The following is a 26,790-nucleotide window of genomic DNA, read 5'->3' on the forward strand; positions in this document are numbered from 1 at the left end:
CTTTGCAGAAGATAGCCATCTGTGTTTTTCTAGAATATAGAGTAGTAAAGTTTACAGGAAGGGGATGGAAGAGAGTGACAACTTGGACTGAAATAGCTGCAGAGCGCTGTGAAAGCTTTAATTACATGGTAGAAACCTGGCTGCATGAAATACCTACTTCTAACTTAGGCAAAGCTATAAACATTACATCATAATATAGCAGACGGGAAGATGGGGCTGCAAGGGCCTCTCCATCTTGCTAGTTGGGAGATCAGCTCCATCAGCCTTCTCCTCTCCTTGAGCTTTTCCCATTCCACCTGGTCATTACAAGAACCTTTGCAATTAAGAAACAATGTCAAGTACTGTGTGCTTTTTTCATGCTTTCTCCCAGTCCCTTTTTTGCTACAAAGAGCCGCAGTTGATCTGGAACTCTGCACATGCTCAAGGTCTTGCCCTATGAGTATGTGCTTGGTATGTCTTTGCTCTGAACGAAAGGCATGGTGATAGTGCAAACCAAGAATAAGTTAAGCTGAAGCCCGGTATCGTTTTATTAGGGTAAGCCACAGTTGTTACCACCAAAGATCCTCCCCAGGGTGGCCGCTGAAGAGGGGAATAACTGATATGTGTAATGAATCATATATGGGTACACTTAATTTGTCCCCTGGAACCAGTGTTGTATCTAATGCAGGTACACCTCTAATTTGGTCGTTAGCTGTTTCTTGTGAGTAAAACAGAGTAACCTAGGTGAGGACCCTTGTTTGCATTTCCTGAGAAATACAAGCCCAATTTCTGCAGCAGGCATAGTAAGACCTCTTAAAGCATGATCTGCTTGGCTGAGGCTCCTTTCATTACTCTGTGACAAATTAGTGATGGGAAAACGTAATTGCTATGGCTAATGTCAATTCTCTCACTCTCTTTTGTCATATTCCTTCTACCCAGCCCTGTCCTTAACAAGGTTCCCCTCTATGTCAGAGCCCACGTTTGTTAGGATGTCCCTTTCCTAGAATTGTGAACACCTTGGTCCCTGACTTGTTCAGTCTTATGGGTTTGATGCTGGCCAGGCTGCTGCATGTCACTCTTTTCCAAGTTTGCTCCAACCCTATCAATCAGGGTTTTTCTTTTCATAACTATGCCTTTCACCCCCTTTGCTTCCTCTTTTCATTCCTTGTCTCTAAGCAGTGCTTGTTCTTTCCAAGGTAATCCTGTTCCTTGCAATAACATTTGTGGTGGGCAGTCATGTTCAGGAAGGATCCTTAAATTAATAGTTCTGTGCACACTAGTGTAAGATGACACATGTATGTGTGTGAGAGATATGAGCAGATCTGAGAACATTTTTCTTGTCTTACCTTTAAGATTCTATGCCTGTGGGAAAAGCCTTGTCTTAATACAGGCTTAATAAGACAGGGCCACTCTGGAAGCCCATTTTTGGCTTAAGAGCAGGGGAAAACACTGTAAACGCTTCTGGTGGCATAATCTGTGATATTACAAAAGCTCTACGACTACGTAATGTAGCTCTAGGCATTATAGAGAAGTTACGAGAAAAAATGGCAACAGAAGGCAGGTTCTTACAATCCACGTACAACTTCCTGGTCTCTCCCCAACTGTGTAAAATTCAAAATCTCTGGAACTGTTGCCCGAGTAGCAGCCAGATTAGCTTTGTGGGACCAGATATGCACAAAGCTGAATTCTGCCACTGACAGCTCTGTCATATGGAACACTTTTCTAGGGGGGAAGGTTCTAAGAGCCACATTTCTCAGAATTGTCTTCTCCCTCAAACTGCATGTTTCTAGTAGAGCCCAACATTCCTTACACATTAAGGGGAGAAAAAAATTAAGGGGAGAAAACAGTATTAGAGAATGATGCAGGATGCCAGATGAGGTCTCTCTTCTAACTTCCTTTGCTTGATGAAGTGCAGTGTCATCAATATTTAATATTATTTTTAAGTATTTTTAACCTGTTCTGAAGCTAAAAAATCTAAGCTAAGATAGTCCCTGCCCTCAGACTTACAGTCAAAAATAATTGACACATAAGGGGAAAGGGATGAGAAAAGAAGAGGGCAGGAAAACAACTCAGATACTGATTTTTACAGTTCTTATAATTTACCAGCTGAAATAAAACGTTCATGTAGCCTGATGGAATGACTGCTACTTGGTAAAAGTTGGGGGATGACTTATGCAGCTGGTCTCAGTAGAGGTAAGAGGTCTGGGTGTAGATTGGGGTAGGGGACCTGTGGTCTTCCTAGTCCCATCAGCCCCAGCCATCATGGACCATGGTCATGGATGATGAAAGTTCAAGTCCAGGAAACATCTGGCGGGCTACAAGTTCCCCATCCCTGGGCTATGGGCTGCATGGTATTTTTGAATAGGGAAAAACGTTTACAAGTATGTAAGCAGAATATATTGGCAGCTAAGATTCCTACAGTATGTAGCAAATCTTCAAATTATGCATTGAATTCTCAAGGAGCAGCTGTTTGGATACCTCAAGCTTCTGGAACAGTTAAGCTCTCAGCTCTCTGTCCTCCCATAAAACTCAGTGTAACTTTCTCTGCCCCACATGCTAGTTCTGAGTGTTCAGTATAATATTCCAAAGGTGAAAGACAGCTTGGGCATTAAGTAAAGCACTACTAGTCATTAAGGAACATTAATGTTCTTTTATCAAGACCCTGACTGCACAATAGTATATCAGACAAAACCTTAGAGCTGGTCCCATTCATGCTAATGAAGACAGCAAAATTTTTAGCAGCTTGTTGGTTGAAGAAAGTGGCATTTAATTGCTTTGTTTAATAGACAGCATGACATCTTTAAAAAAGAAGGTGCTTGTGTGTGGTCTTGTTGGTTAGGAGCAGGGAACCAGAAGTCAGGAAATTGGAGTTCCTTCTTGGTGGTGATCTCCGCTTCACTGTGATCTTCTGCCAGCTGATTGTTTCCTGCTTTGGTTTACCCCTCTATAAAACTGAGATAATTTCCTCATTTGGAATGCTGAGACTTTAATGATGATGGCACATGACGTCCCTTTGTGCCAGTTCTATGAACTCGTGGTTTATAAAATTCTCTCAAAACATATGTATATTTGTGGATGCAAATGACTGACATGTCCCCAAGTAAACATAATGGAAGTGGGGGAAGATTCTTGTTGCCTTTGGACCCTATGAAAGCAATTACATTTTAAAGTCTTTGCTTAATGACTGTATTTCAGAAAAAAAAACACTTCCCACTACTTATTTTCTCAGCTGTGCAATGCCGATAGTAATTTTGTGAGGAAGCACTAAATTGAAAGAATTGTTAATTGTGCCTCAGTTGGCCTGTTTTGCCCATTAAGGTAACTAAACCTTTTGAGACCCAGTGCCTTTAATCCCAAACAGAAACATAGGACCCACTTTAAATTTTGCTTTGTATATGTTGCTTCCCTTCCTTCCTTTCTTTCTTTCTCTCTCTCTCTCTCTCTCTCTCTCTCTCTCTCTCCCTCTCTCTCTTTCTCTCTTCCTGTTTTTCCTCTATTTATTGTTGACTTTCACTTCCTTTCTCTTGCAAAATCTTAAGCAACAATGACAACGGGCAACGATGCCATTGCTGCAACACATCTTTGGTTGGGGCTTGACTGCCAATGGATGAATGAATTGATCTATCTACAAATGCAGTTCAATTCAGAAAACTTTCAGTAAAAATTACACTTTTATCTCTTGAATGCCAATTTTTATTTTCTGCTTGCCCTCTCATTTCTCTTGAAATGCTCAAATGATGCTCAGCTGAGGCAGGAGACATCTCTGCTATATATCTTAAAAGTTAGATGAGCTCCTCATGCCGCTCTAGATCTGTGGTTCTCCGTCTAGTAGAGTGCTGGGATTCAAAACATGAAACCAATACAAAACACAGCCCAAAAAAGCCTTGATATCTGTATAGCTTTAAAATTTGTATGTAAGTATTACAATATTTAAGTCTGAAGAATTAAGCATAAATAATTATTGAGAACTAATGTGAACCAGTAACCAGAGTGTTGGTCTTGTAGATCAGAGTTTGAGGATGAGTTCAGCTGCTCCCATAGACAAGTTTGGGGCAAGTTAGGCTAGATTCCCTATTTTGTAGACTAGGAATAAAAGTCACCTGCTTTGGGTAGTTGTGAAAGGCAAGACACACAAGGGATTGCAGAATTGATCTGTCTTCTCAGTCTCTTCATTTCGCCCCCCTTCTCTCCCCTCTCCTGTTCTCTGCTGTCTGCCTGTCCATCAGTTCCTTCCATTCTTTCATCAAGACATAATTCTACTGAAACACAGGATTCTAACCACCTTCCAGAGAAGCTAGAACTTCTGTGCTTTTAGTTTGTTCCCAGCAGTAAGAGTGAAAATCTGAAGGCTCAGTTTAATTTTGTTGGAATTTCACAGGAAGCCCCCCCCCCCCCCAATTTCAACATTACATCCTGGAGCAGATTTTTAAAAGGCTTTTCATGAGGGGTACAGTGAGTTTGAACTTCAGTAAATGGGAATCAGGATGAAAATGACGAATTTTCTCTCAAGGAGGGAAAGCAGATCATTCTTATTCTTACTAGTAATTACATTTGTATACAGCCCTTCATCCAAAGACCACAGGGCAGATCACAACATAGAACTACAAAATGAGAACACAAAATAGATTGCTAGTATCAAAATATCCAGCAATGGTACTCTTCTTTGTTTTCTTTCAGGATCAGAATGTGAAGACCTTATGGAAGAGTTATTGTGCTGCCTCATTCAGCTAATTGTTGAGATTCCTCTTTTGTAAGTAAACTTCCTGATAAAAGTTATGGAATGTCTGTTTCAGTTGCCTTCTGAGAAGATATAGTAAAATAACCAGCTAACAGTTTGCCAATTTTATAATAGTTTTACAAAAATAAAAATAAATGGTGACATTTCTTTTGGACCAACTGCTGTTTGAAATGCCAGGAGCAATCTTTTGGGTATTGGTGAAGGTGTGGCAATAGGTCAGTGTTAGGCAGCATGGTACCCCCATACCCTGCTCACCATATTCAGCCTCCTTGAATGAGACTGAAGGTGGTTGAATCTCCTTCATTGGGGTTTTTAAAGCAGAAGTTGGATGGCCATCTGCCATGGATGCTTTAGTTGAGATTCCTGCACTGCGGGGGATTGGACTAAAGAACCCTTGAAGTCCCTTCCAACTCTACAATTCTTTGATTCTATCTTGAGCACTACCTGATGCAAAGCAGTAGAAAAGTTTTTTAAACCTAGCTTGCCTGCATATCAGAACTGGGATTGCTCTCTCTTTACTTATACTGCTCTGAGAAGGGCTTGCTACATGGCTATGGTTTATAAATACGTTTAATATAATTGCCATCCAGCCTTACTGGATGTGGTTAAGCAACCCCTCATAAGCCAGGAAACAAAAACACTGTATTTTTTGCTCTATAAGACTCACTTTTTCCCTCCTAAAAAGTAAGGGGAAATGTGTGTGCGTCTTATGGAGCGAATGCAGGCTGCGCAGCTATCCCAGAAGCCAGAACAGCAAGAGGGATTGCTGCTTTCACTGCGCAGCGATCCCTCTTGCTGTTCTGGCTTCTGAGATTCAGAATATTTTTTTTCCTTCAAAAACTAGATGCGTCTTGTGGCCTGGTGCGTCTTATAGAGCGAGAAATAAGGTAGTTGCCTTAACATTGGATTTCTAAAAAGGTTTAGCAAATAATAATGGAAGCTCAGAGACCTCCCCTCTTGCCACATCATTCTGTAGCTCTCACTACCCACTCTGCCACAATCCTCTTTGCTTCCAGCTCTGTATCCACTTCCTGCCTCAGTTGTGCACATTGTTGGTACCTCCACACACTGTGTTTGTTTCTGCTTGCCGTGGGCGGAGGGGGGTGTTAAAAATATTTCAAAGTTGCATTGTTGCATTGCTTTCAAAGTTGCATTTTTCTTTGCTTTCCTTTTGTACGTTCTTTATTCCAAATCGTTTGGTTTAAATTTTTTCTTCTTCTTCTTCTAAAGGTGGATTTGTTATGAGGCTATCTTAATTGGCCTTACATTTAGCTACCTCCTTATTTTTATGTATTTGTACTGTCCAGCCCTGAAAAATGTCAGCAGAACTTGTTTTCTGTCTCTTTTAGATTAGCCGTTGAAGTTCATGTTTCTCTGTTGGAGCCTTTTCATTTTTCACATTGCTGATTTCTTTTTCACTTGGAATGAGGTTAGCCATTTAGTATCCCGATAAAGGCACAGCTGTTTTCTTTGGAAACCTCACTGTCATGAAACATGGTCCTGCCGTCATTATATTAATTCTTGGACAGTTGCTGTCTAATGAATTTGTGGCATGATTTAGAGTAGTGATTCTGATGATGCAAAGAGGTATTGTTGCTACTTCCTGGAACACTGATACTTCTGTCTGGGGCAGATTAGAGGAAATGCTGAGAGGTGAAAGGACGGAGTAATAGATACACATTCATAAATCATTCTCTTTGTTGGAAGGCAGCGTGCGGCCGTATGGAGACGAGTGATAGCCGGTCACTCCATTTGAAAACAGTCTGAAACCACAGTCAAGCCCTATAAAAATCAATCACCAGGATGCAGAGTTGCATGCATCTAGCTCCAGGAGCCCAAAGGGCAGAAGATACGCGTTTCTTGAACAGCAGCAACCTCATCCCCTAAAAAATGTGGCATGGTATTGAGAGACCTTTGAAAGAAGTGGCCAAAGCAGTCTGTGATATGGAATGGAAGAAATAGCGTCTTCCGTTAAGATACCTCCCTGATGATTGAAGTGAGAATGACTTCTGCACAAGTCAGAGGCCATTGAGGCTTTTACCGTATTTTTCGCTCCATAGGACACACTTTTCCCCCTCCAAAAATGAAGGGGAAATGTGTGTGCGTCCTGTGGGGCGAATGCAGGCTTTCGCTGAAGCCTGGAGAGTGAGAGGGGTTGGTGCTCACCGACCCCTCTCGCTCTCCAGACTTCAGGAGAACCCCAGCGCCAGCCCCACAAGGTCGGGGGACAGCGGGGAGGCGGAACGCCGCGATCCCGCTGTCTCCCGATGTGGTTTGGAGGCTGACGGCGGGGAGACTCGTGCTTCTCCCCGCTGCCAGCCCCGTAAGCTCCGGGGACAGCGGGGAGGCGCAGCGCGTCTTCCCACTGTCCCCGAACCTGGTCTGCATGCGGGCGGTGGGGAGAAGAGCGCTTCTCCCCGCTGCCTGACCCGCAAGCTCCGGGGACAGCGGGGAGGCGCAGCGCGTGTTCCCGCTGTCCCCGGACGTGGTCTGAAGGCAGGCGGTGGGGAGAAGAGCGCTTCTCCCCGCTGCCTGCCCCGCAAGCTCCGGGGACAGCTGGGAGGCAGCGCGTCTTCCCGTTGTCCCCAGACCTGGTCTGCATGCGGGCGGCGGTGAGGAGAGCGCTTCTCCCCGCTGCTGGCCCCACAAGCGCCTGGGGGGGGGGGAATTTTTTTTCTTTATTTCCCCCCAAAAAAACTTGGTGCGTCCTATGGGTCGGTGCGTCCTATGGGGCGAAAAATACGGTATTTGTTTTATTTATTATCTGTCCCTGCTATCTGGGTGAAGGTAATATTTAAAATGCCAGCCAGTCAAAATTATGAATGATTTTTATTTTATTTTTAAAAGAAAAGGTTGCTCAACACTTTAAAGACCCTTAAGGATGATGGGGAGTGAAAATGTTTAGAAAAAGTTTTGACCTTTTCAAATCTCACAACTGCTCTGCCTGCTCGGGTTAATGGGCATTAATGGGTTAGTGGGTTAATGAAAAAGCCAGCTTGAGATCACTGAGTCTTATTTATTTCATGAAATTTATACACCGCTTGGTTGTATAAGCAAAAACCGCAAAGCTGTTTACAAAAAGATAAAACAAGAAAATCAAGAAAAATTGACAATACTTTAAAAGCAGAAGTGAAAGCTTCTGAACGCCACCCAGCTATGCAGAAAGAGGAGGAGCATGCAAGCCTGGGGCGTGCTATGTCTCATTTCAGCTCATTTATCGTATTTTTCACCCCATAGGGCGCACCGGCCCATAGGGGGTTTTTTTTGGGGGGGGGGAAATAAAGGGGAAAAAATTATTTCCCCCCCCCAGGTGCGGGGCTGGGGCGGGGGAAGCCTGAGCTTCCCCAGCCCCCAGAACAGGCAGCTCTCTGCAAGCCGTGGGAGACCAGTGCGAAGTTGCGCCGGGCTCCCGAGGGTTGTGGAGAGCTGCCTGAAGCCCGGGGCACGCTCCGCTGCGCTCCCCAGGTTTCGGGCTGCAGGCTGCTGTCCACAAGCCTTGGGAGCCCAGTGGGAACTCCCGCCAGCTCCCAAGGCTTGCAGATAGCTTCCTGAAGCCTGGAGAGCGAGAGGGGTCAGTGCGCACCGACCCCTCTCACTCTCCAGGCTTCAGCGAAAGCCCGCATTCGCCCCATAGGACGCACACACATTTCCCCTTCATATTTGGACGGGAAAAACTGCGTCCTATAGGGTGAAAAATATGGTATGTTGATCTAAATTATGGTTTAGCATAATGTTTGAACATGACCTGTGGTTGATTCAGATGTAATGACAATTCAACTTTTGCTGCTATAAGTATGAACAACCTTGATCTTAATGCACTTCCCTCTATATGTAAAGGGAGGAGATTAGAAGTTTCCTATCTTGGTGAATGTGAAACTATCGTTTGCTGTTGCTTCCAAATGCAACAGAATATGTTTGGATGCAATAGCAAGCTGTGTTTTTTCATTAACCATCTTAGGAAGTGTCTGTTATCTCATGTAAAGGAAGGCGATGACAGAACACGCTCATCTCATAAAAGCAAAGCATCATTCGCTGGTTTGCTATTATGTCTGACTTCAGCAATAAGAGTAAATCAAGCCTAGAAAAATCATGTAGGTTGTTTGAGGGTTTTTTGGATGGTGGTTATGCGATGACTGGTGCAAGGATGCAAATATCCTTCATTTAGAATAATTCAGTGACTGTTTCACACCACTTATAGATGATAACTTTTACTTTTACGGTTGAATTGTAGAGCCATTGTCGTGTTAAGGGTGAGTTGGTTGATTTGCTTTCCACCAGAATGAGAAATGGTGGTAGTGGGGTTAGGTTCTGTGGCTTGTTGTTAGAAAACAGAACACAACATATTAAACTGAAATGTAAGTAGGGACTAGAAATCAAAATACTGACCATCTGAAGCTTACCCAGAGGCATGAAATGACTCGTAAACAAGGCATCTTAATTCCCTGTTGTAGCTTCTGAATGCACTCACTTCCGTTCTGTGGAGGTGGGAGAATTAACTGGAAATATTTCCTGTTCTTTCCATGGAGAAGAGGGTGGCAGAAGAGGTCACGGTTGCTTTCAATTATTATTATTTTTTAAGTACATTGAGAAGCTTCCCAAACAATTTATGGATGGCTGTAACTAGTATATTCTTTGCATGCATGTTTGCCATTAGTGGGCGTTAATTTTGGGAGCTATGCCAAGAGGAAAGATCAGGTTCACATTAAGTTCTTGTATTCATACCCTGAAAATGATAATTGGATACTCGGCTTGCTTTGCAGTGTTCTAAACTGACCTATACTCTTTGGCAACTCCTCTTTCACCTTTTCTGGTAGACCCTCAGGAAGTATGGCAATCAAACCCTGTTCCTGTATCATTTGAAACTTGCAGTGTGGAACAACCAATTCTGACAATCATAATTAGTGATTTCTTTTATAAAAAAACCTCTTAATGCTTCCAGTGAAATAAGTTAACTGGGTTAAAGTTGAGGTGTGAGAAATTAGAATGGCTTAAAGAAGTAAGGTGGGCCAGTGTATGGGCAGCAAGCAACTAAGAGTAGATCCACTGAAATTAATGAAAATGACTAAGGTTCATGAAGTTCAGTAGGTCTACTCTGAGTAAAACTTAGTTGAATACCACCCTAAAGGCGTATCTACCTGAACACGTTGGCCATCCTGGCAACATATATCAGCAAAGCAGAAAATACAGGCTAAAGTGAAAATTATTAACCATACATGTATCCCTTCTGTATGCTGAATGTAAGAATCAAGTACAGTGGTACCTCGGGTAACGTTACCTTCAGGTAATGTAACTTTTGGGTAGCACACGGACCCCTGGAACTAATTAAGTTTATATCTGGAGGGTCCACTGTAGACTTGTTTATTAAAAAGTGTGTAATGCAAGGTGAAACTTTATGATGTCGCATGTAATATTTTTATACTCTCAGGTGTTCATGAAAACACTTTAGTAGAAAGCCATTTATACATCTTAGGGGCTCTTTTGTTACACCTGTCATGTATGTGGTACTTCTTCTTGAGCAACTCCTGCTTAGCTGAGATAACATTCCAATAATTCTTTTTAAATGGGAGTTGGCTGAGCGAGTCTTTCCCAATGAACCAGCACCCAACTGGTGATGCTGATTTCATTGGTGGGAGCCCCTGGCTACAAGAACTGGTCATTCAAACATCCTAGCCATATGGGATAGGAGCTGTTTTTCTGTGCACATCTCCTGTCTGCCTGGGATGACTTTTAAAGTCCAAATCACAAGGATGCAGATTTCAAAAGAGAGACTGGAAAACTGCGCAAGGATGGTACACAGATTTGTGATGCATTTCTTTTAAAGGAGATACTAGAGAACATCTATTTAATAGTAGAAACATGCCAATTTCTTGTTATATCTAACATGTTTCAAGTACAACATCAGAGGCAATTCCTTTGTCTTTAAAAACTTGCTTGTAACACATCTCTTGAATAATAATAAGTTTATTTTTCTCTTAAGAGAACACTTATATGGTACATCACTTAGATATTTTTTAATGTTGAGCTGTTTAGAGCTGTTTAGAAATGTTCTAAATAGTATACTTAGTGTTCCTTGTCTTTTGCTAAGGTATTCCTTATCTTTTGTTTGGAGCTAAACATGATGCACATGTACACATTATACTGCGTGTAGGATCACTTTCCCCTTGCTGTAAGTCATGGAAATGTTGTGTCTCCACATCTGCCACTGCCAGATAATGATGTTGGGTGGAGAAGCACATGAAATAATGGCACAGCGCAGGGCAGGGCAAATGCTCCTATATGTTACAGGGAGGTCATGTGACACAGGGACATAATTTTTCGCAGCGGCAGCTGGTCTCACATACCGTATAGCTCAGGGGTAGCTAATGTGGTACCCTCTTGATGTTGCTAGACAGCAACGCCCATCATCCATAGCTAGCATGGCCTATGATTGGGGTTGATGAGAGTTGTTGTCTGACAACATCTGGAGGGCACTACATTGCTTACTGCTGGTCTAGCTAAATGTGGGTGTTTTATAAGTAGTAGTAATGAAGCCTCATATGTCAGACAAAGCAAAACAAATACATTAGAGACAGTGTTGTGTAGTGGTTAGAATGTTGGTTGGATTGGGATCCGGGAGATCTCTGCAGGATTTCAGATCCCCACTTGGCCATGAAGGTCTCTTGGTGAATTCTACCTTGTAGGACAGTTGTGATGATAAAATGAGGATAAAATTGTGAAATCTACCTTGTAGGACAGTTGTGATGATAAAATGAGGCGGGGGAGAACAATGTATGATGCGTTGTGCTTCTTGGAGGAAGGGCGGAATGTCAATGTAATAAATAAAAACAAATGATAAATGGAGTTCCATTTTATTTGTTAAGACAAAAGATGGGTGTGGAAAGCAACGAGGGAGCTAGAAATAGGACAGTATTTAATACAGTGGTACCTTGGGTTAAGAACTTAATTCATTCCGGGGGTCCGTTCTTAACCTGAAACTGTTCTTAATCTGAGGTACCACTTTAGCTGATGGGGCCTCCCGCTGCCGCCGCACAATTTCTGTTCTCATCCTGAAGCAAAGTTCCTAACCCAAGGTACTATTTCTGGGTTAGCGGAGTCTGTAACCTGCAGCGTCTGTAACCCGAGGTACCACTGTAGTGTATTCTTGTTTCATTTCGTACATCTGGAAGAGCTTCTGTGACATTGTTGACAGGAGCTGGGGCCCTTTCCTCATTCTCAAGGGCTTCCTTGCTCTAGGCTTATTGCAAACACATTAATTTCAAATATTTGCTCATAATCGAAAAATTCAGCTGTCAAATATATATTCATTGGTTTTCATTAATCCTCTTACTATTTTTCTTTGCAGAGACATAACATACAGCATTTCTCTAGAAGCTGTGACGACTTTTGTTGTTTTCCTCTCCTGCCAACTGTTCCACAAGGAAATTCTGCGGGAAAGCATCATTCATAAATACCTCATGCGTGGTCGATGGTATGTTCAAACCACAATGCTGCTTTCTATATAGATTGTTTTCATTATTGGAGTTCACTGAGTTCTTGTATCTGCCGCTTCAATATTATAAATGCTTTCATTTAGTTGGGATGCCAAAGTATCTCTCAAACTCCTAGTGAACTGAATCTTAACAACTCGGAGACATGAGAAAATATTCAGCTCATCTAAATAGAAGTGTGTCAAGGCAGTAAAAATAGAACGCTGACTCTAAATCTGAAATAGTTTGCATGTGGGTGTGTCTACATACAATCCCACTTTATAATACATATGCAGAATCCTGTTGAATATAGAAAGTTCAGCCTTCTATATTTTATTTTTTTAAAAAATACAAAACTTTTTTCAGAGTACAAAGTGCTTCACAATTCTTACTGCATCTCTTTGCATCTGAGGCACCATTTCTCAGACTGTGTGACTGACCTCCTGTGGGTGGGGTAGGGTGGTGGGCAGTTAGCTGAGAAATCCTTCAGCGGTTAGGGGCTTAGGCGTTGAGGATTATCAGAGGCAAGTACAGAACCCATTGATCCTCTCCCTCTTGTGGAAGACGAGCTGCTTCACTGAAAAACTAATCTCACCACACCCTGGGATACATAACATCTTTTCCAAATAAATAAATAGACCAGCCTCTGGTTTTTTTTAGTAGGATTTTGATTAACTGTGCACAGAATGCAATGTTGTGACTCCCTTTCTGAATTTTATTTTAATAATAAACTGGTGTGTGTTTTTTTAATAAATGTAAAGCCTTGGGGTGATAGTCAAGGAGACCTGTATGCTCTCCCAAATTATTTAGGATTTTTTCAGATTTTCTTTACGGCTATAACTTACCGTATTTTTCGCTCTATAAGACGCACCTTACCACAAGACGCACCTAGTTTTTGGAGGAGGAAAACAAGAAAAAAAATATTCTGAATCTCAGAAGCCAGAACAGGAAGAGGGATCACTGCACAGTGAAAGCAGCAATCCCTCTTGCTGTTCTGGCTTCTGGGATAGCTGGGCAGCCTGCATTCGCTCCATAAGACGCACACACATTTCCCCTTACTTTTTAGGAGGGAAAAAGTGAGTCTTATAGAGCAAAAAATACGGTATTTATTCATATTTCTGGATCCCACTGTAGATTGGGGCTCTGCAGGGGTGGAGTGTGTTTAGAAGGTAGGGTCGAAGTCAAAAAGAGTTTGAGAAACTCCTTGCAGGAAAGTTGGGTTGTGAGACAGTGAGCTTTATGGATAAGTGAGGATTTGAATCTAGACATAGATAATCTCTCATGTGCATGTGCTACCATGTGTCTCTTGCACAATATTCACAGCAATGCTTTTCCAAAGACATTTAGTGGCTTGCCTTCATTTATGTTGAACATGCCTCTTTTTTGCCACTAAAACACAGAGAAGAGAGTAATATATAGTCTCTCATAGTCACAGCACCATATGCCAGAAAAATATTCTTGTGTGGTCAATATGTCAAGGAAGCATATAATCTGATGGTTATTTCCTTTCTGTGAATAAATACAATAAATACATCCTGCACAAGTCAGAGGATGGGGAGTTGGAAGTTTGATGCTTAAATCAAGATGATGATAATGTGAAATGTAAACCATACTTAACACTGTTGTCTGAGACTGCATTCACCTAAAGGACTTTACAGAATCCTAGCAGACAGTATCTCCTTTCCATCTCTGAATGAGGTTATCTCTGCTATTTCCCCCCAATTTAAACAGTTGAGGCATGTGCAAGTTCAGTTGATTATTGATATTATTGACCAATATGTGCAACGGAGTGGAAGGCAACTGCAAGGTTTTCACTTCCTTTATGGGGTGGTGATAAGTCCAGTTAGAATAATCTTTAAATGTGCCTGGACAACCTGAACTACTACATATTTTGCAAAAAGTAAATGTAAGCACTCCTGCCAGGATTAAGAAAGCAACTTCATGCAAGCAGATCCAGAGAATTGTGCACACCTTTTGAAATTTTCGGCATTTTTCTGTTGTTCAGCAAATCCCTCCCCCATCGTACCACACCATAAATTGTTTCAAAAACAGTCTGCCATGTGGCATGGAAGACTGCTGTTTGAAAAGAGGAAGCCTTAACCTGCTTTTGCTTACTTGTGTGACTCTCTAGGTTGTTCGTATTTTCACATTTTTGAAAGCATTGTGGGGTTGGGTGTCCTTCAAAATAGAGGCTTTAAAAATGTTTAGTTATATGGTTATTTAGATTGCACTGCTCTCACATGTATCTCCTGCTGACCCACTGCCAGTTAGGGGAAGAAATCTGTTTTAAACCTGGCATTTTATGTAATTGCATAGTAGTGCCATCCATCCCAATGAGAAGGGTGGTGAGAGAAAGAAATCTGAATTTTATTCTAGTGCCATCCCAAATCATTCTAGATTTCTGGCTCTGTTTTGCATTTTCAGTCTCCCGTATACCAGCAGACTTGTGAAAACATTGCTATATAACTTCATCAGACAAGAGAGAAGTCCTCCCCCAGGGACACATGTCTTTCAGCCAGAGTCAGACGGAGGAGGACTGCTTTATGGAATTGCATCAGGAGTAGCAAGTGAGTCTTTATGTACTGGTGCTACCTATGTACTTGTCCATTTCTCATTTGAGGGTTTGATTCTACTGTATCTGTGGTTTGCTTGCTTTTCTGCAGGAATGTTGTTTTTATGGGGGTAGTAGGAAAAATGGGAGTGGACCAGGACTTAAGCTGTGCAGAGTGCAAGAGATTGTGCTGTAGGTTTTACTAAGACTGGGGGGAAAGCCTTGCAGTAATTAGATGTTATGGAAATCTGGAGTATCTGTGTGTTGCTGCCTTCAGCTTCCTCTTCAGTTTACATACACATTCTTCTAAAATATGCTCTTTTGAGACTGGTATGACCTTTATAAGAACTGGACGGTAAAGGTAGTACCCTTCATTACTATCTGTTTCCACAAACTATGTTACCTAAGTAATTTCTACTCGATCTGTCTCTAGGCCATTGAAATTAGGCCTCATGGGCATAGTGACAAGTGTGTCTGATTATATGTCCAGCTAACACTCTGAGCCTCTTGGCCTTGCTGATCATAAGGTCAGCGGTTTGAATCCCCGCGACAAAGTGAGCTCCCGTTTCTCAGTCCCAGCTCCTGCCAACCTAGCAGTTCGAAAGCACATCAAAGTGCAAGTAGATACATAGGTACTGCTCCGGCGGGAAGGTAAACGGCGTTTCCATGAGCTGCTCTGGTTCGCCAGAAGCGGCTTAGTCATGCTGGCCCCATGACCCGGAAGCTGTACGCCTGCTCCCTCGGCCAATAAAGCGAGATGAGCGCCACAACCCCAGAGTCATCTGCAACTGGACCTAATGGTCAGGGGTCCCTTTACCTTTAACACTCTGATTGTTCCATCCCGCTGGATCATGTGCCCATACCTGGAGATGTAAAGTGAGACTAATTTTGGTTATGTGAAGTGTCCTAACTACTTTTGTACCACATCTCTGTACTAAGATTTTCCCCAAATCATTCTGAAGACATTAAAAGCAAGCAGTTGTGAGTACAGGCAGTTATTTTCATTGCCGTGGCAGTTACATGTCTCAGTACTGAGTACTGGCTTAGTTTCTTTGCCATATAATTGCACACTACCCAGCCTTCTTTTTCTCAGTTTTGAATAGATTTGCCTTCTCTTCTCTTCTGATAGGAATCACTTTTTGGTACGCCCTGCCTCTTTGGGTATCTGTTTTCAGCATGAATCAATTCTGTGTCTGTAAGGAATGCTGACAAGTTCTAACCACAGTACTGTGTGTGGTAGGAAGGCTTTCATGTGCATTTTATTTCCTCTCCCCCCACTCCCCTGTCTGTAACTCTTCTGCAACAAAAACAATTAAAGCAGATTGTCTGCACTTCCTCCCTGCTAAAGACCCCACGGTGAGCAAAATGTTAATCTTAAACATACTAGCAGTTTTCATTACTGTCTTGTCTCAAGCCAGTAGAGAACAACAAAGAGTTGGTAAAGTGTCTTGGATGTACTATGATGCAAACATGATGCATCTGCATGAACTAGAATTAAACTATTATTGCGTATAAGGCAGATAATGGAAACCCTGTAGCTTTGGCAGCAGAAGTTTTGTTGAAGAGGGCTGTGGCTTATGGGTGGGTGCTTAGAGCATATAGATATTTTTTTTGTTAGGAATTGTATTATTATTCAATATTTTTTTAAAAAAACCACCTGCTTGCTAGAACCAGAATTAAGGCTTTCACCTGTTGGTTCAAATCTCACAAATCTGATTGGAAGCTGAGGCTGTTGCCTTAACAGATGTGCCCTTTGATCAGCAATGATGTAGAGTGTCAAAAATTGTGTGTGCTTTCATCTTACCCCCATGCCTTACCCCTTGTCTTTCTTTCTCCCCCAAATCCAAATGGGGGAGACGGGGTGCCTTGGGCAGCCAATATGTCCCACTCTAAAAGATGCATTTTTATCAGCTATAGAATTTGGGGACTTATAATGCCAGGACCACCTCCCCCCCCCCCCCCCGTTCTGCTTAACTAGGCATAAGCAAACTCGGCCTTCCAGATGTTTTGGGACTTCAACTCCCATCATCCCTAGCTAACAGGACCAGTGGTCAGGGATGATGGGAATCCGAGTTTGCCTATGCCTGCGCTTAACTAAGCCCCTTAAAATAATGTTTGCTTTGCTTATATTTCAGCTTTCCTCTAAGGATCTCAAGTTGCTATATGTGGTTATTTCTCACTCTGTTATCCCCACATCAACTCTTGAGACAGGTTAGAATGGAGTATGTGTGACCGGCACAAGGTTACCCACTCATTCATTGTCAAATATTCTGGCAACTACACCACACTGACTCTCACTGTCCTGATCTGTTCATTCACAACTGGCCCTCTTTCTCACCAAGCTGGTTCTTACACATTTCCAGTGATATTTGGAGTGACCATTGCCTACAGGCTCTCAGTCTATAGGGGCGAGTGCCCCTGGGGTTTGGATTCCAATATGACTATCATCTCTACAAAGATCACCATGTGCTAATATGTGGAACAGACACTTTGTGCAGGGCAGAAGGTACAATCAGTTTCAGAACCTTGGGAAATGCTGTGACAGCAACTATATATGCATGTTATTTCTCTCCCCATACCCATTCCCTCCTAATGATGAGGGCTGTCAGCCTTTGCAAAGAAGTGGGTAATCTAGCAATGCGGAGTCTTCTGTTTTTATATAAAATCTGTGCTGGAGCTCTCTTGCCAAGCACATTAAAAGTAGGCTCATTTTTACTTTGCTCGGAAAGTTTTCAGTCAAGCCCATGACAGTGCAGCTGATTCTCCTCTTGGAGGCAGTAAAAGAGCATTTCTTTGTTGTTTGGAGTAAGTGTACAGTACACAGCTGATAGGAAAGAGCCAGCCTCCCACAGCCCCTCTGGGCTCTGTTGAATTTACAAACATGTATCGACTTGCCATGCTAATGCTGTTCTTTCAGACATTGAATAGTAGTTGTTTTCTCTCAAATCACTGATAAATTGCTTAAATTGTTCCAGACGGGCTTTTTAGAGATTCCTGACAATGCAGGAATTTCTTCCCTCCTACTTTAGATAGTGGATTATTTCTCTGGCAAGCGTATCAAAGTGTTTAAGGCATTTCTGCCACATAAAGAAAGGTGAGATTTGGTGTATAGGTAGTCAAGTGCAGCTTGATTATTGGAAAAACAGAAAGACGATGCACTTTTTGCTTATACTGCTCAAAATTTGCAACGTGAACTCCAGCTAGTGCTGCAGCATAGAACAATCCAACGCATGTATGAGATTGAGAATGTGGATTTGCTTTGTCAGCCTGGAATGTAACTTTGAAAATAGAACAAGCCACACAAAAGGGATTCCCCCTTCACACATCTGAACCATGGTTTATTTTTTACGTTTACTGTATTATTCCCCGGAAAGCTCAGAGGAGCTTATGTCGAGTTCCCAGTAGTACCCCTTCCAAGCACCAGTCAGATCCACACACACTCAACTTCAACGATGCTACAGCATTGGGCACTCCCAGATCATTCACTACGTGAGTCCTTACGTTTATTCTCCCAGTCAAGAACATATCTGAGTCTGCTAAAAGTGAATTCTCTTTGCTAGCAAGTAGATAAATAAGTACTGCTCCGGTGGGAAGGTAAACGGCGTTTCCGTGCGCTGCTCTGGTTTGCCAGAAATGGCTTAGTCATGCTGGCCACATGACCCGGAAGCTGTACGCCGGCTCCCTTGGCCAATAAAGCGAGATAAGCGCCGCAACCCCAGAGTCAGCCGCGACTGGACCTAATGGTCAGGGGTCCCTTTACCTATTTAAAAATCCCTGAGCAGGTAGGTTCCTACATGACAGGGTTGAGGAACCTCCTGCAAGCAAGCATTATTAGGCCTGGCATGGGTCCCAGTTTGCTCTGCAAAGGTGTCTTCCGCAAGCCATGTCCACCTGCCCAATGCCTGACATCAAATGTCATATCAGGTGTGGAGCAAGTTAGAGGTATAGCTGCCAGTGAACAATTGGGAACCTTAAAGTTTGCCCCTAGTTATTCCTTGGCAAGCAAGACTTGCTGTCAGTGCTGATCAGCGACAGAATGCCTGCTGGGCATAGCTGTGCTATGGAGTTCTGAGTGGGGAACTCATAGCACAGCTGACCCCTTTCCCCAAGCAGGGCTTGCTGTAAGCGCAAATATTATTTTACATCACTGGCTTGGTGATGGAAAGGATCTTCCTCTGGTGGTGCAGCTTGAGCTGAGCCCACAAAGAAAATATATTGCTTTGCGTCATCTGATGTCATTGTGATGCCAGGTAATTGACAGGTACGGGTGGTCCTGTTACAGTGCCAGTAAATCATTGCAGCCATCGGGAGGGAGCATGGGATATAATATAATTCATTAAATAATAACCTATGGATCCTTGCCTTAATGGCATGCTCTCTGAAATGATAAGATAACAATTAGCACTGAGTCAAAGTGGAGGTTGTGTTTTCATGGGGGAAAAACCTTCCCCTATGAAGCATGTTCCTCTCCTTGTTACAGCGGTTATTAGTAGGTAAGCAAATTGGAGCAGACATCTTCTGCTGTTGAAGAGTGCAGAGGGGGTATTGTCCTCAATCTGATTTGGCTTGGAGATATTGTCATTGTGCCAGAGTTCCTCTACTATGGGGACTTTATAACTCTGCAGTATATGATATCTGATTGGATAATGTAGTCTGCAGGAAGTGCCATCATCATCAAAGCAGCATCTGAGAAAAGCGGTGAACAGAAGTGGGAAAAGCAACATTTTAAGGATCTTCCGGGCATTCCAGGCCTTCCAAACTTTTTCAGCTGTAAAATATTTGCCCACAACTTTTGCTCTGCCCCAATGAAAACACTGTATGCTTGTGTTTCCCTTCTGAGAGAAATGGGCTTCTGATGTTGAGGTAGCAACCAAGCAACATGAGTAAGCTCCTTCCTTGTGGTCTCAAAGCTGACATACCACATGGAAGAATTTTGGAATTCTTAACCTCAGAATACTTTGGGCAACTTTTTGTTGGAAAGCCAGCCAGTAAGTGCCATGAATAAATAAATGTTTACTTTCTGATAATTTAGAAATCATATGTTTTACTGTATCCTGCAGATCTAACTCCCAAATATTGCATCCTCTAGCTTAGAGTGTGGTGTAACACTCAAAAGCCTCTGATCCTGTGAGTCTGCCCAAATATATGCAATGTCTCCATGCCAGCTTTGCACATCTCTGGAAGCCCCCACTATGAATATCCACTTGGGCTTATTCAAGGATGCTTGGAAGCACTGTGCTTGCCTCATGGAGGGCTGTAGCAGGAAAGGGCTTTTCGGCAGCTTCCATGTGGGCATGGTAATTTTAATTGCCCCACCTCCCAATTCTCTAGGCATGGCAACAGATGTCAATATTAAGGAATCTGTTCTGACAGAAGTTGGGCAACAGCCATGGCAAGTAAGGATATTTGTCTTAATTTGCCTTTTTGGATCTGAAGGTTGAGGGAAGTTTTCTTTTACTTGTCCCATTTGTTTTTTTAGACATACAGGCTGGGTTAAGGATGTAGGAAAGTTTCCGACTTTGACATTTATTTCTTTTAATTTAGGCCAAGCTGTTAACGGGATTATAACAAACAACATTATTTTTTCAGTGAACATTTTAAAAGAACCAACTCTAATGAAATATGTTCTGCCAAGCTTGAGTTTCCAACACAAGTATGAGATTTTTTTTTTTTTTACGTAACCTCTGATAAATGGCTGTTTTTCCTTTTGAACAAGCCATCAAAAACATTTTCCTTCTTTCTGTGAAAGTTTGCCCAGCCAAATTATAACAAGACTAAAATAGTGTTTCTGTGCTTAGCAAAATAACAGTGTGTGGATAAAACTAACTACTTAGCTGTCACGGATTAAATTTAATTGCCTCCTTCCAGTTGGGTGGTTATAGATGAGTTGATTTGGGGCTTTGTGCTGCTACATTTGGGCAAGAGTAGGGTGACTTGTGGCACATGAATCTATTGGCTTCTTGAGTGTCTTGTTCAGGGTGACTGATTTGGAGGAAGAATAATGCCGTTATTGGGAAAAAGTGGGATTAAGGCAAAGAAGCACTGATTAATAATGGTTGTCACTGTTTTACATAAGGCCTCTGCTGGTCTAAACCTTTTTGCCAGTTTTGCAAGCCATATCCTCTTCCTCTTTTACACAAGATCTTGGGCAGAGCCGAAACAGAGCCACCGCCTCTCAGGAACCCATCGCACTGTGAGAGAATGACTTCTCTTGCGGCTGATAGTTGGAACAGTCCTTCATATGTCATGCACCTGGTTTGTATTAAGAAGGACTAGTGATAGGAATGGTGTACTGCAGAGATGGAGAAGCCCATGCCCAGGGGCCAGGCCTCTCTGTTTGACCCTCTGAACTCTCACCAGACCACATCCTGCCTCCCACCCCTGGCTATGGCCTCCTTGAGTGTTTTTACTTGGGTGGAATGTGTCCTTAGGCAGTATATGGCATTTATTGGCCTAAGGTCTTCGACACTGTAAATCATACTGCCCTGTGGACTGTCCTGAAAATCAGCTGCCCAGATAAATTTGTGAACATCCTTTGGCTCCTCCATGATAATATGACAGCAACAATCGCAGATAACAGTGGCTCTCAAAGTGAACCATTCTCAGTGGGATCAGGTGTTAAACAGGGATGTGTTATCACCCCATCCCTATTTATTATTTTCATTGCCGTGATCCTACACATTGTCGAAGGGAAACGCCCCACCAGGGTAGAAATCATATACTGAACAGATGGAAAGCTCTTTTAACTTGAGTAGGCTGAAAGCAAAGAGTAAGGTTACCATAACTTCCGTCACAGAGCTTCAGTATGCTGATGACAACATAGTGTGTGCCCTCTCAGAGGATGACCTTCAAACCATCCTAAATATCTTTGCAGAAGCTTACGAAAAGCTTGGCCTATCACTCAACATCCAAAAAACCAAAGTGCTGCACCAACAAGCACAAAACAACCGCTTTGCAGTGCCACAAATCCAACTCCATGGTGTAACATTGGAAAGTGTTGATCACGTCTCCTACCTGGGCAGTTATCTTTCCACAAGGGCCAACATTGATGCTGAAATCCAACATCACCTGAACTCTGCGAGTGCAGCTTCCTCCTGACTGAAGTGCAGAGTGTTTGAGGACCGGGACATTCACAGGGAAACCAAAATGCTTGTTTACAAAGCTATTGTACTACCAACGTTACTGTATGCGTGTGAAACATGGACCGCTTATAAACGCCATCTCCACCTCCTCGAAAGATTCCATCAGCATTGTCTCTGAAAATTTTTGCACATCACTTGGAAAGACAGGCAAACTAATGCCAGTGTACTGCAAGAAGCAAAGCGATGAGTCTTCAACATCAACTTCATTGGACTGGTGATGTTCGGATGCCTGATTATCATCTTCCAAAGCAACTACTCTATTACAAACTTAAAAATAGAAAGTGTAGTGCTGGTGGTCAACAAAAGAGGTTTAAAGAGTCTCAAGGCAAATCTAAAAAACCATAGTATAAACACCGACAATTGGGAAACACCGGCCTCCGAGCACTCCAATTGGAGAACAGCCTTTTCCAAAGGTGTTGTGGACTTTGAAGACGCTCAAACTCAGGACGAAAGGGAGAAACGTGCTAAGAGGAAGGCACGCTTGGCAAACCATGATCAACTCCTGCCCGGAAACCTATGTCCCCATTGTGGAAAGACTTGTGGATCCAGAATTGACCTACACAGTCATTTACGGACTCACTGTTAGGACCGTGTTCCTGGAAGACAATCTTACTTAGCTACAAGTGATTGCCAAAGAGAGGAGGAGGAGCCTAGAAGGCCAGAGAGGAGTGTGTGTAAACCTCTGGCATTTGCCTGGTTAAAATGTCACCTACTGTATTAAGCTAAATTACATTCATTGGTCTGCACATTTTTGCATCAGGCCCCATTCACCACTGGTTTGTGCCAAGACCGTCAGCAATTTTGAAGTGGTCCATTTGGGGGAAAGTTTGGGAACTACGGTATTGGAGCTTTTTCCAAAAGAAGTGTAATATGACCTTTGAATCTTTTCCAGGTTTGAGGGGTTGCTCGACAATGTTCCCTCCAGTGGGCTTTATTTTCTATTGGTGGGTCTGGTGGTTTTTTGTGGTGGTGGACAGGCAAGTGTAGTCATCATATCAGTTTCCTGCAAAGCCCCTGGGGATAGCGTCACTCTGGGGCATTGTGGGAAATTTAAGTGGCAGCTAGATTAGCCGCTTGGCACTTCTCAGCATGCTGACTTCAATTTTGTTTTAGTAAAGCTGGGACATAGGCCTGAGTGGTGGGCCATCCTAGGTGGTAGCTTTGGCAGCTGCCCAAGGTGCTGATATTGGCCTTGGCTGGGTGTTTTTCATGCAGAGAGGTAGGTAGGCATAGGAGTGTTTGTTCAAAAGAGAAGTGTGTTGCTTCAGAATATTGCCACATCAGTGAAGAGAGCACCGTTTTTAAAAAAATGCCCTGTGCTACTTCAGCTTTGGAGAAACTGCTGTCTTGAGGTTTTGCTCACCTAATTATTTTCAGTTGTAAAAGAGAATTCTTTGTTTAAAATAGCCTTTGCTTTACTCTAACCCCCACCCCCTGCTTACCTCTGTTGCATTCTGAAGTTCTTTTTGCAGTGATTTCAGTAAAGTACTGAGTATATTAAGCATTATTGAAAATCTGTTTGAAGGTTTGACTCTTGGTGTCTGCAGAGGGCTGCTGTTGCAATGGCATCCTGTGATGTTTTCAAGCTTCTGAGCTCTGATGCTTGGCACTGTCTTTGCAATCGGGAGAGGGCAGCCTGGTCCTGCTTGTGTTGACTTTGGAATCACAGTTACTTAGCAAATTTCTCATCTGACTCATGGAGAACTCTGTATAAGGCAGATGAACCAATGTAAAATCTGGTGGGAATCGTTTCCTCAGTGCAGTGCCATAGCGAGGAACTTTGTACCTTTGCAGCCATGCTTTCTACTAAGATGTAATTAAACCCAATTCAAAGTGCTGGTTTTGACTTATAAAGCCTTACACAGCCAAGGACTGCAATACCTCAAGGACCATCTCTACCCATATGAATCAACCCAGACCCTGCGATCATCATCATATGAAGTAAGAGTTAGGGTAACAGAATAATAACGTAGCATTGCCTCTGTTAATATAGACAATCCATCTGGCTACGGGGGGGGGGGGGGGGCTGACTAGGATGGTCCGTAGATGATCTTACCATTGCTATGGTTGTGTGCAACACTATTGGGTATTTATCGAGGAGAAAACTGATCACAGTTGGTGTGAGAGCATATGCTACTTCTAATGTTATTATTCTTATTTATTAAATTTATTATCTGCCCTTCACTATTGAGTCTCACTGCACCTTGCAACAATTTAAGATTCGATATTAAACTGTTTCAAACAACTTGAAGGAATATGGTGGGTCCTGAAAACATATCTCTGTGGTTAAAGACCAGTATATAGTGGTGTATTTTTGGTGTGCAACAGAAACTATATTGAAGGTGCCAGATGTACCTTTAAAGGGGGGGGGTTTGTACAACCTATCACCTGCCACAGAGAATGCCCTATCCCAGGCCATCACTGCACCCAACTACTGAGGGCGCTGGAACTACCAAGAAGGCCCCCTCTGTTGATCTTAACACTCAAGAGGTTCTGTAGGGAAGAGGTGGTCTTTCAGATATTAGGGACCTACATCATTAAGCTCTTTTATTTGAACCATCTAGTCAAGAAAGGTCATTGGAGCTTCTTAGAGAAGATATTTCCTTTTGTATTTTTATCTTTGGAGCTTTAATAGCAACCAAACACATCTGTTTCTGGTTTCAGAACTTTTCCAGCTACTCCCCAGTATGATGACACATCACCTATTCACAAACAAACAAAAGTTAGTAAAAGTTCCTGTGTCATTGCACAATAAAACAGATAATATTGTAGTTAACGAAGCTGGACTTCACTATATTGGCCAGCTCCATTGAAGGCCAGCTACATTCCTATTAGATTAGTTGAGGGACCAGGAAACTCTCTGGGTGTTGCTGCAATGGGAATTTAAACTTGTGAACCAGAGTGAGATGGCAACATAACCTTTCTTTATGCTGCAAAAGAGGCCTTAGGGAAACTGATAAATTTCTTGGAAAAGTCAATGGATGAGCACTTCCCCTTATTGGCTCTCCCCTGTGGCTGAGTGTCTGAGAAGGTTGAGCAAGAGTCTCCCCAGATTACCCTTTAACATTATCACATTTGGTACCCTCCATTGATTTTTTGGCAATGAACAAACCATAAACTATGCAAGCTGTCGAGATACAGCACTGATATTTGTTTCAGCATTATGGGTTAAAATTTGAGGAAGGGAAGATCTGATGCTTGAAGCATTTCATATTTATTGCTTTTATTAAAATTACTATAGATTAATTTACAGAAAACTGAATAATACTTCCATTTCCAAAAATAAAATTCTGGAATTATTGTAAATGCTTAGTAGTGAGTTTATTTCTGTCTTCTGGTTTTTGTAAATAATCTATTGTGTAGAATTCAAAATATGCAACAGGTAGATATAGGGAATTTATGCTAAGTGGGCAACTTAAAATTTAAATGGAATCCTCAGGGTTCGTTACTGAACCCACTGCTGTTCATTTTTTAAGCTTGGACATTTTTCCTCTCTTCCATCCCATTTGTTTATTGCAGGGGTTTCCAACCCTTTCTTGATAGAGGAATCCCTATAACATGTTGTGATATCCTGCAGAATCTCAACCACCTATCTACCCCCCAGCACAAAAAAAGTAATTGCATACACGTACATGCATCCTGATAGAGACTCTTAAGTCTGCAAACCAATACACATGTGATCTGAGTCCTATTGCACACAGTAGGACTTACGTTTGAGTAAGCATGCTTAGCATTATACTGTTTCCTATATTTCCTTTGTTCATGGTATTTTATATACTACTTTTCAGGTTGACCTTACAAATGGTGTTCAAAATATTATCACATCAATAAGCATATTTTTAAAATACAATAAAATGGAAATACAACTGTTTGTGTGAAGCAGGAACAACGATGACAATAAAAGCAGTTCATGAAACAAAGATGCATCTGTTTAATTTAGCATGGGCAAACATGAATGTACTTAGTCCAGAATTTTAAAGACAATCATAATGACATCAGCTGAACAGTTCTTGAGAACAAGTTCTAAAGAGAGGACACATTTGCCAAAAAGACCATCTCCGTGCTGGCTTATTCGTTTGATGGCTGGGATAAATCAAACTATGTGAATGGCTGATGCTTTGCATCAACACTGACTATCAATTCAGCAATAGCCCCTCAAGCAATGGTTTTTGGTGTGTGGTGGAGGAGGTGGACCAGTGCAGGTATATTTAGTCCACCATAAAGTTCTTGATGGACAGTTCCCCATGCTTCCCCCCCATTCCACTGGCTTCACCAAATAGTCTTCTCTCTGTATTAGCTGATGAATACAAACAGATTTTGTGGCTGACAAAGAGGAGTAGATAAACCAGTCCCTGAGGGTTTAGAAAGCTGGGAACCCTGAGAAGTAACGGCCTCTGTTGATATTACAGATAAACCAATGTATCTCAGTGTTGCCTCATGTTCAAGTCAGTGACCTACTCTTCTTCACACTTACCTGGAAGGGTTGTGATTTTCACTTCTCCCATCGACCCCCCTCGCACCCTTCTTGCACCGACCCCCTTCGCTCTCCAGGCTTCAGCGAAAGCCTGCATTCGCCCCATAGGACACACACACATTTCCCCTTCATTTTTGGAGGGGGAAAAGTGCGTCCTATAGGGCGAAAAATACGGTACCTGAAATGCAGTTTTCTGCCTTTTGGGTGAAAAGGTTAATTCCAAGTAAAGCATTCATCAAGATAGACACAGAGTAGTTTTTAAATATGCTTGTTAGCTGGGAACTAGGTTAAAATAAAAGGCTAAATATGCTTCTCTTGACACTGAAAAGGTCAGGCTTGAGTCGGAATTGACATTGAGAGCCTGTTGTATAGACAGCTTGTCTTGCAACAAATGGGTTGAGTAAAGCAGTAACAGTTCAGCTAAACAGATTTTTTCTCTA

At 42.4% G+C, this 26,790-nt stretch overlaps 1 protein-coding gene across 9 annotated transcripts in view; it reads left to right on the forward strand.

The window, feature by feature from the left end:
• The window catches only part of DYM (dymeclin), a 165,312-nt gene that overhangs the window by 33,248 nt on the left and 105,274 nt on the right, over window positions 1-26,790 (forward strand). For all 9 annotated transcript variants that reach the window (XM_083402821.1, XM_083402823.1, XM_083402817.1 and 6 more), the window contains exons 7-9: window positions 4,657-4,729; window positions 12,060-12,185; window positions 14,608-14,750. In XM_083402821.1, the coding sequence (XP_083258947.1) occupies window positions 4,657-4,729; window positions 12,060-12,185; window positions 14,608-14,750 (342 nt within the window). The remainder of the gene's footprint in view (window positions 1-4,656; window positions 4,730-12,059; window positions 12,186-14,607; window positions 14,751-26,790) is intronic.

Source organism: Podarcis tiliguerta, assembly GCF_965153285.1.
Source record: "Podarcis tiliguerta genome assembly, chromosome: 11".
NCBI lineage: Eukaryota > Metazoa > Chordata > Lepidosauria > Squamata > Lacertidae > Podarcis > Podarcis tiliguerta.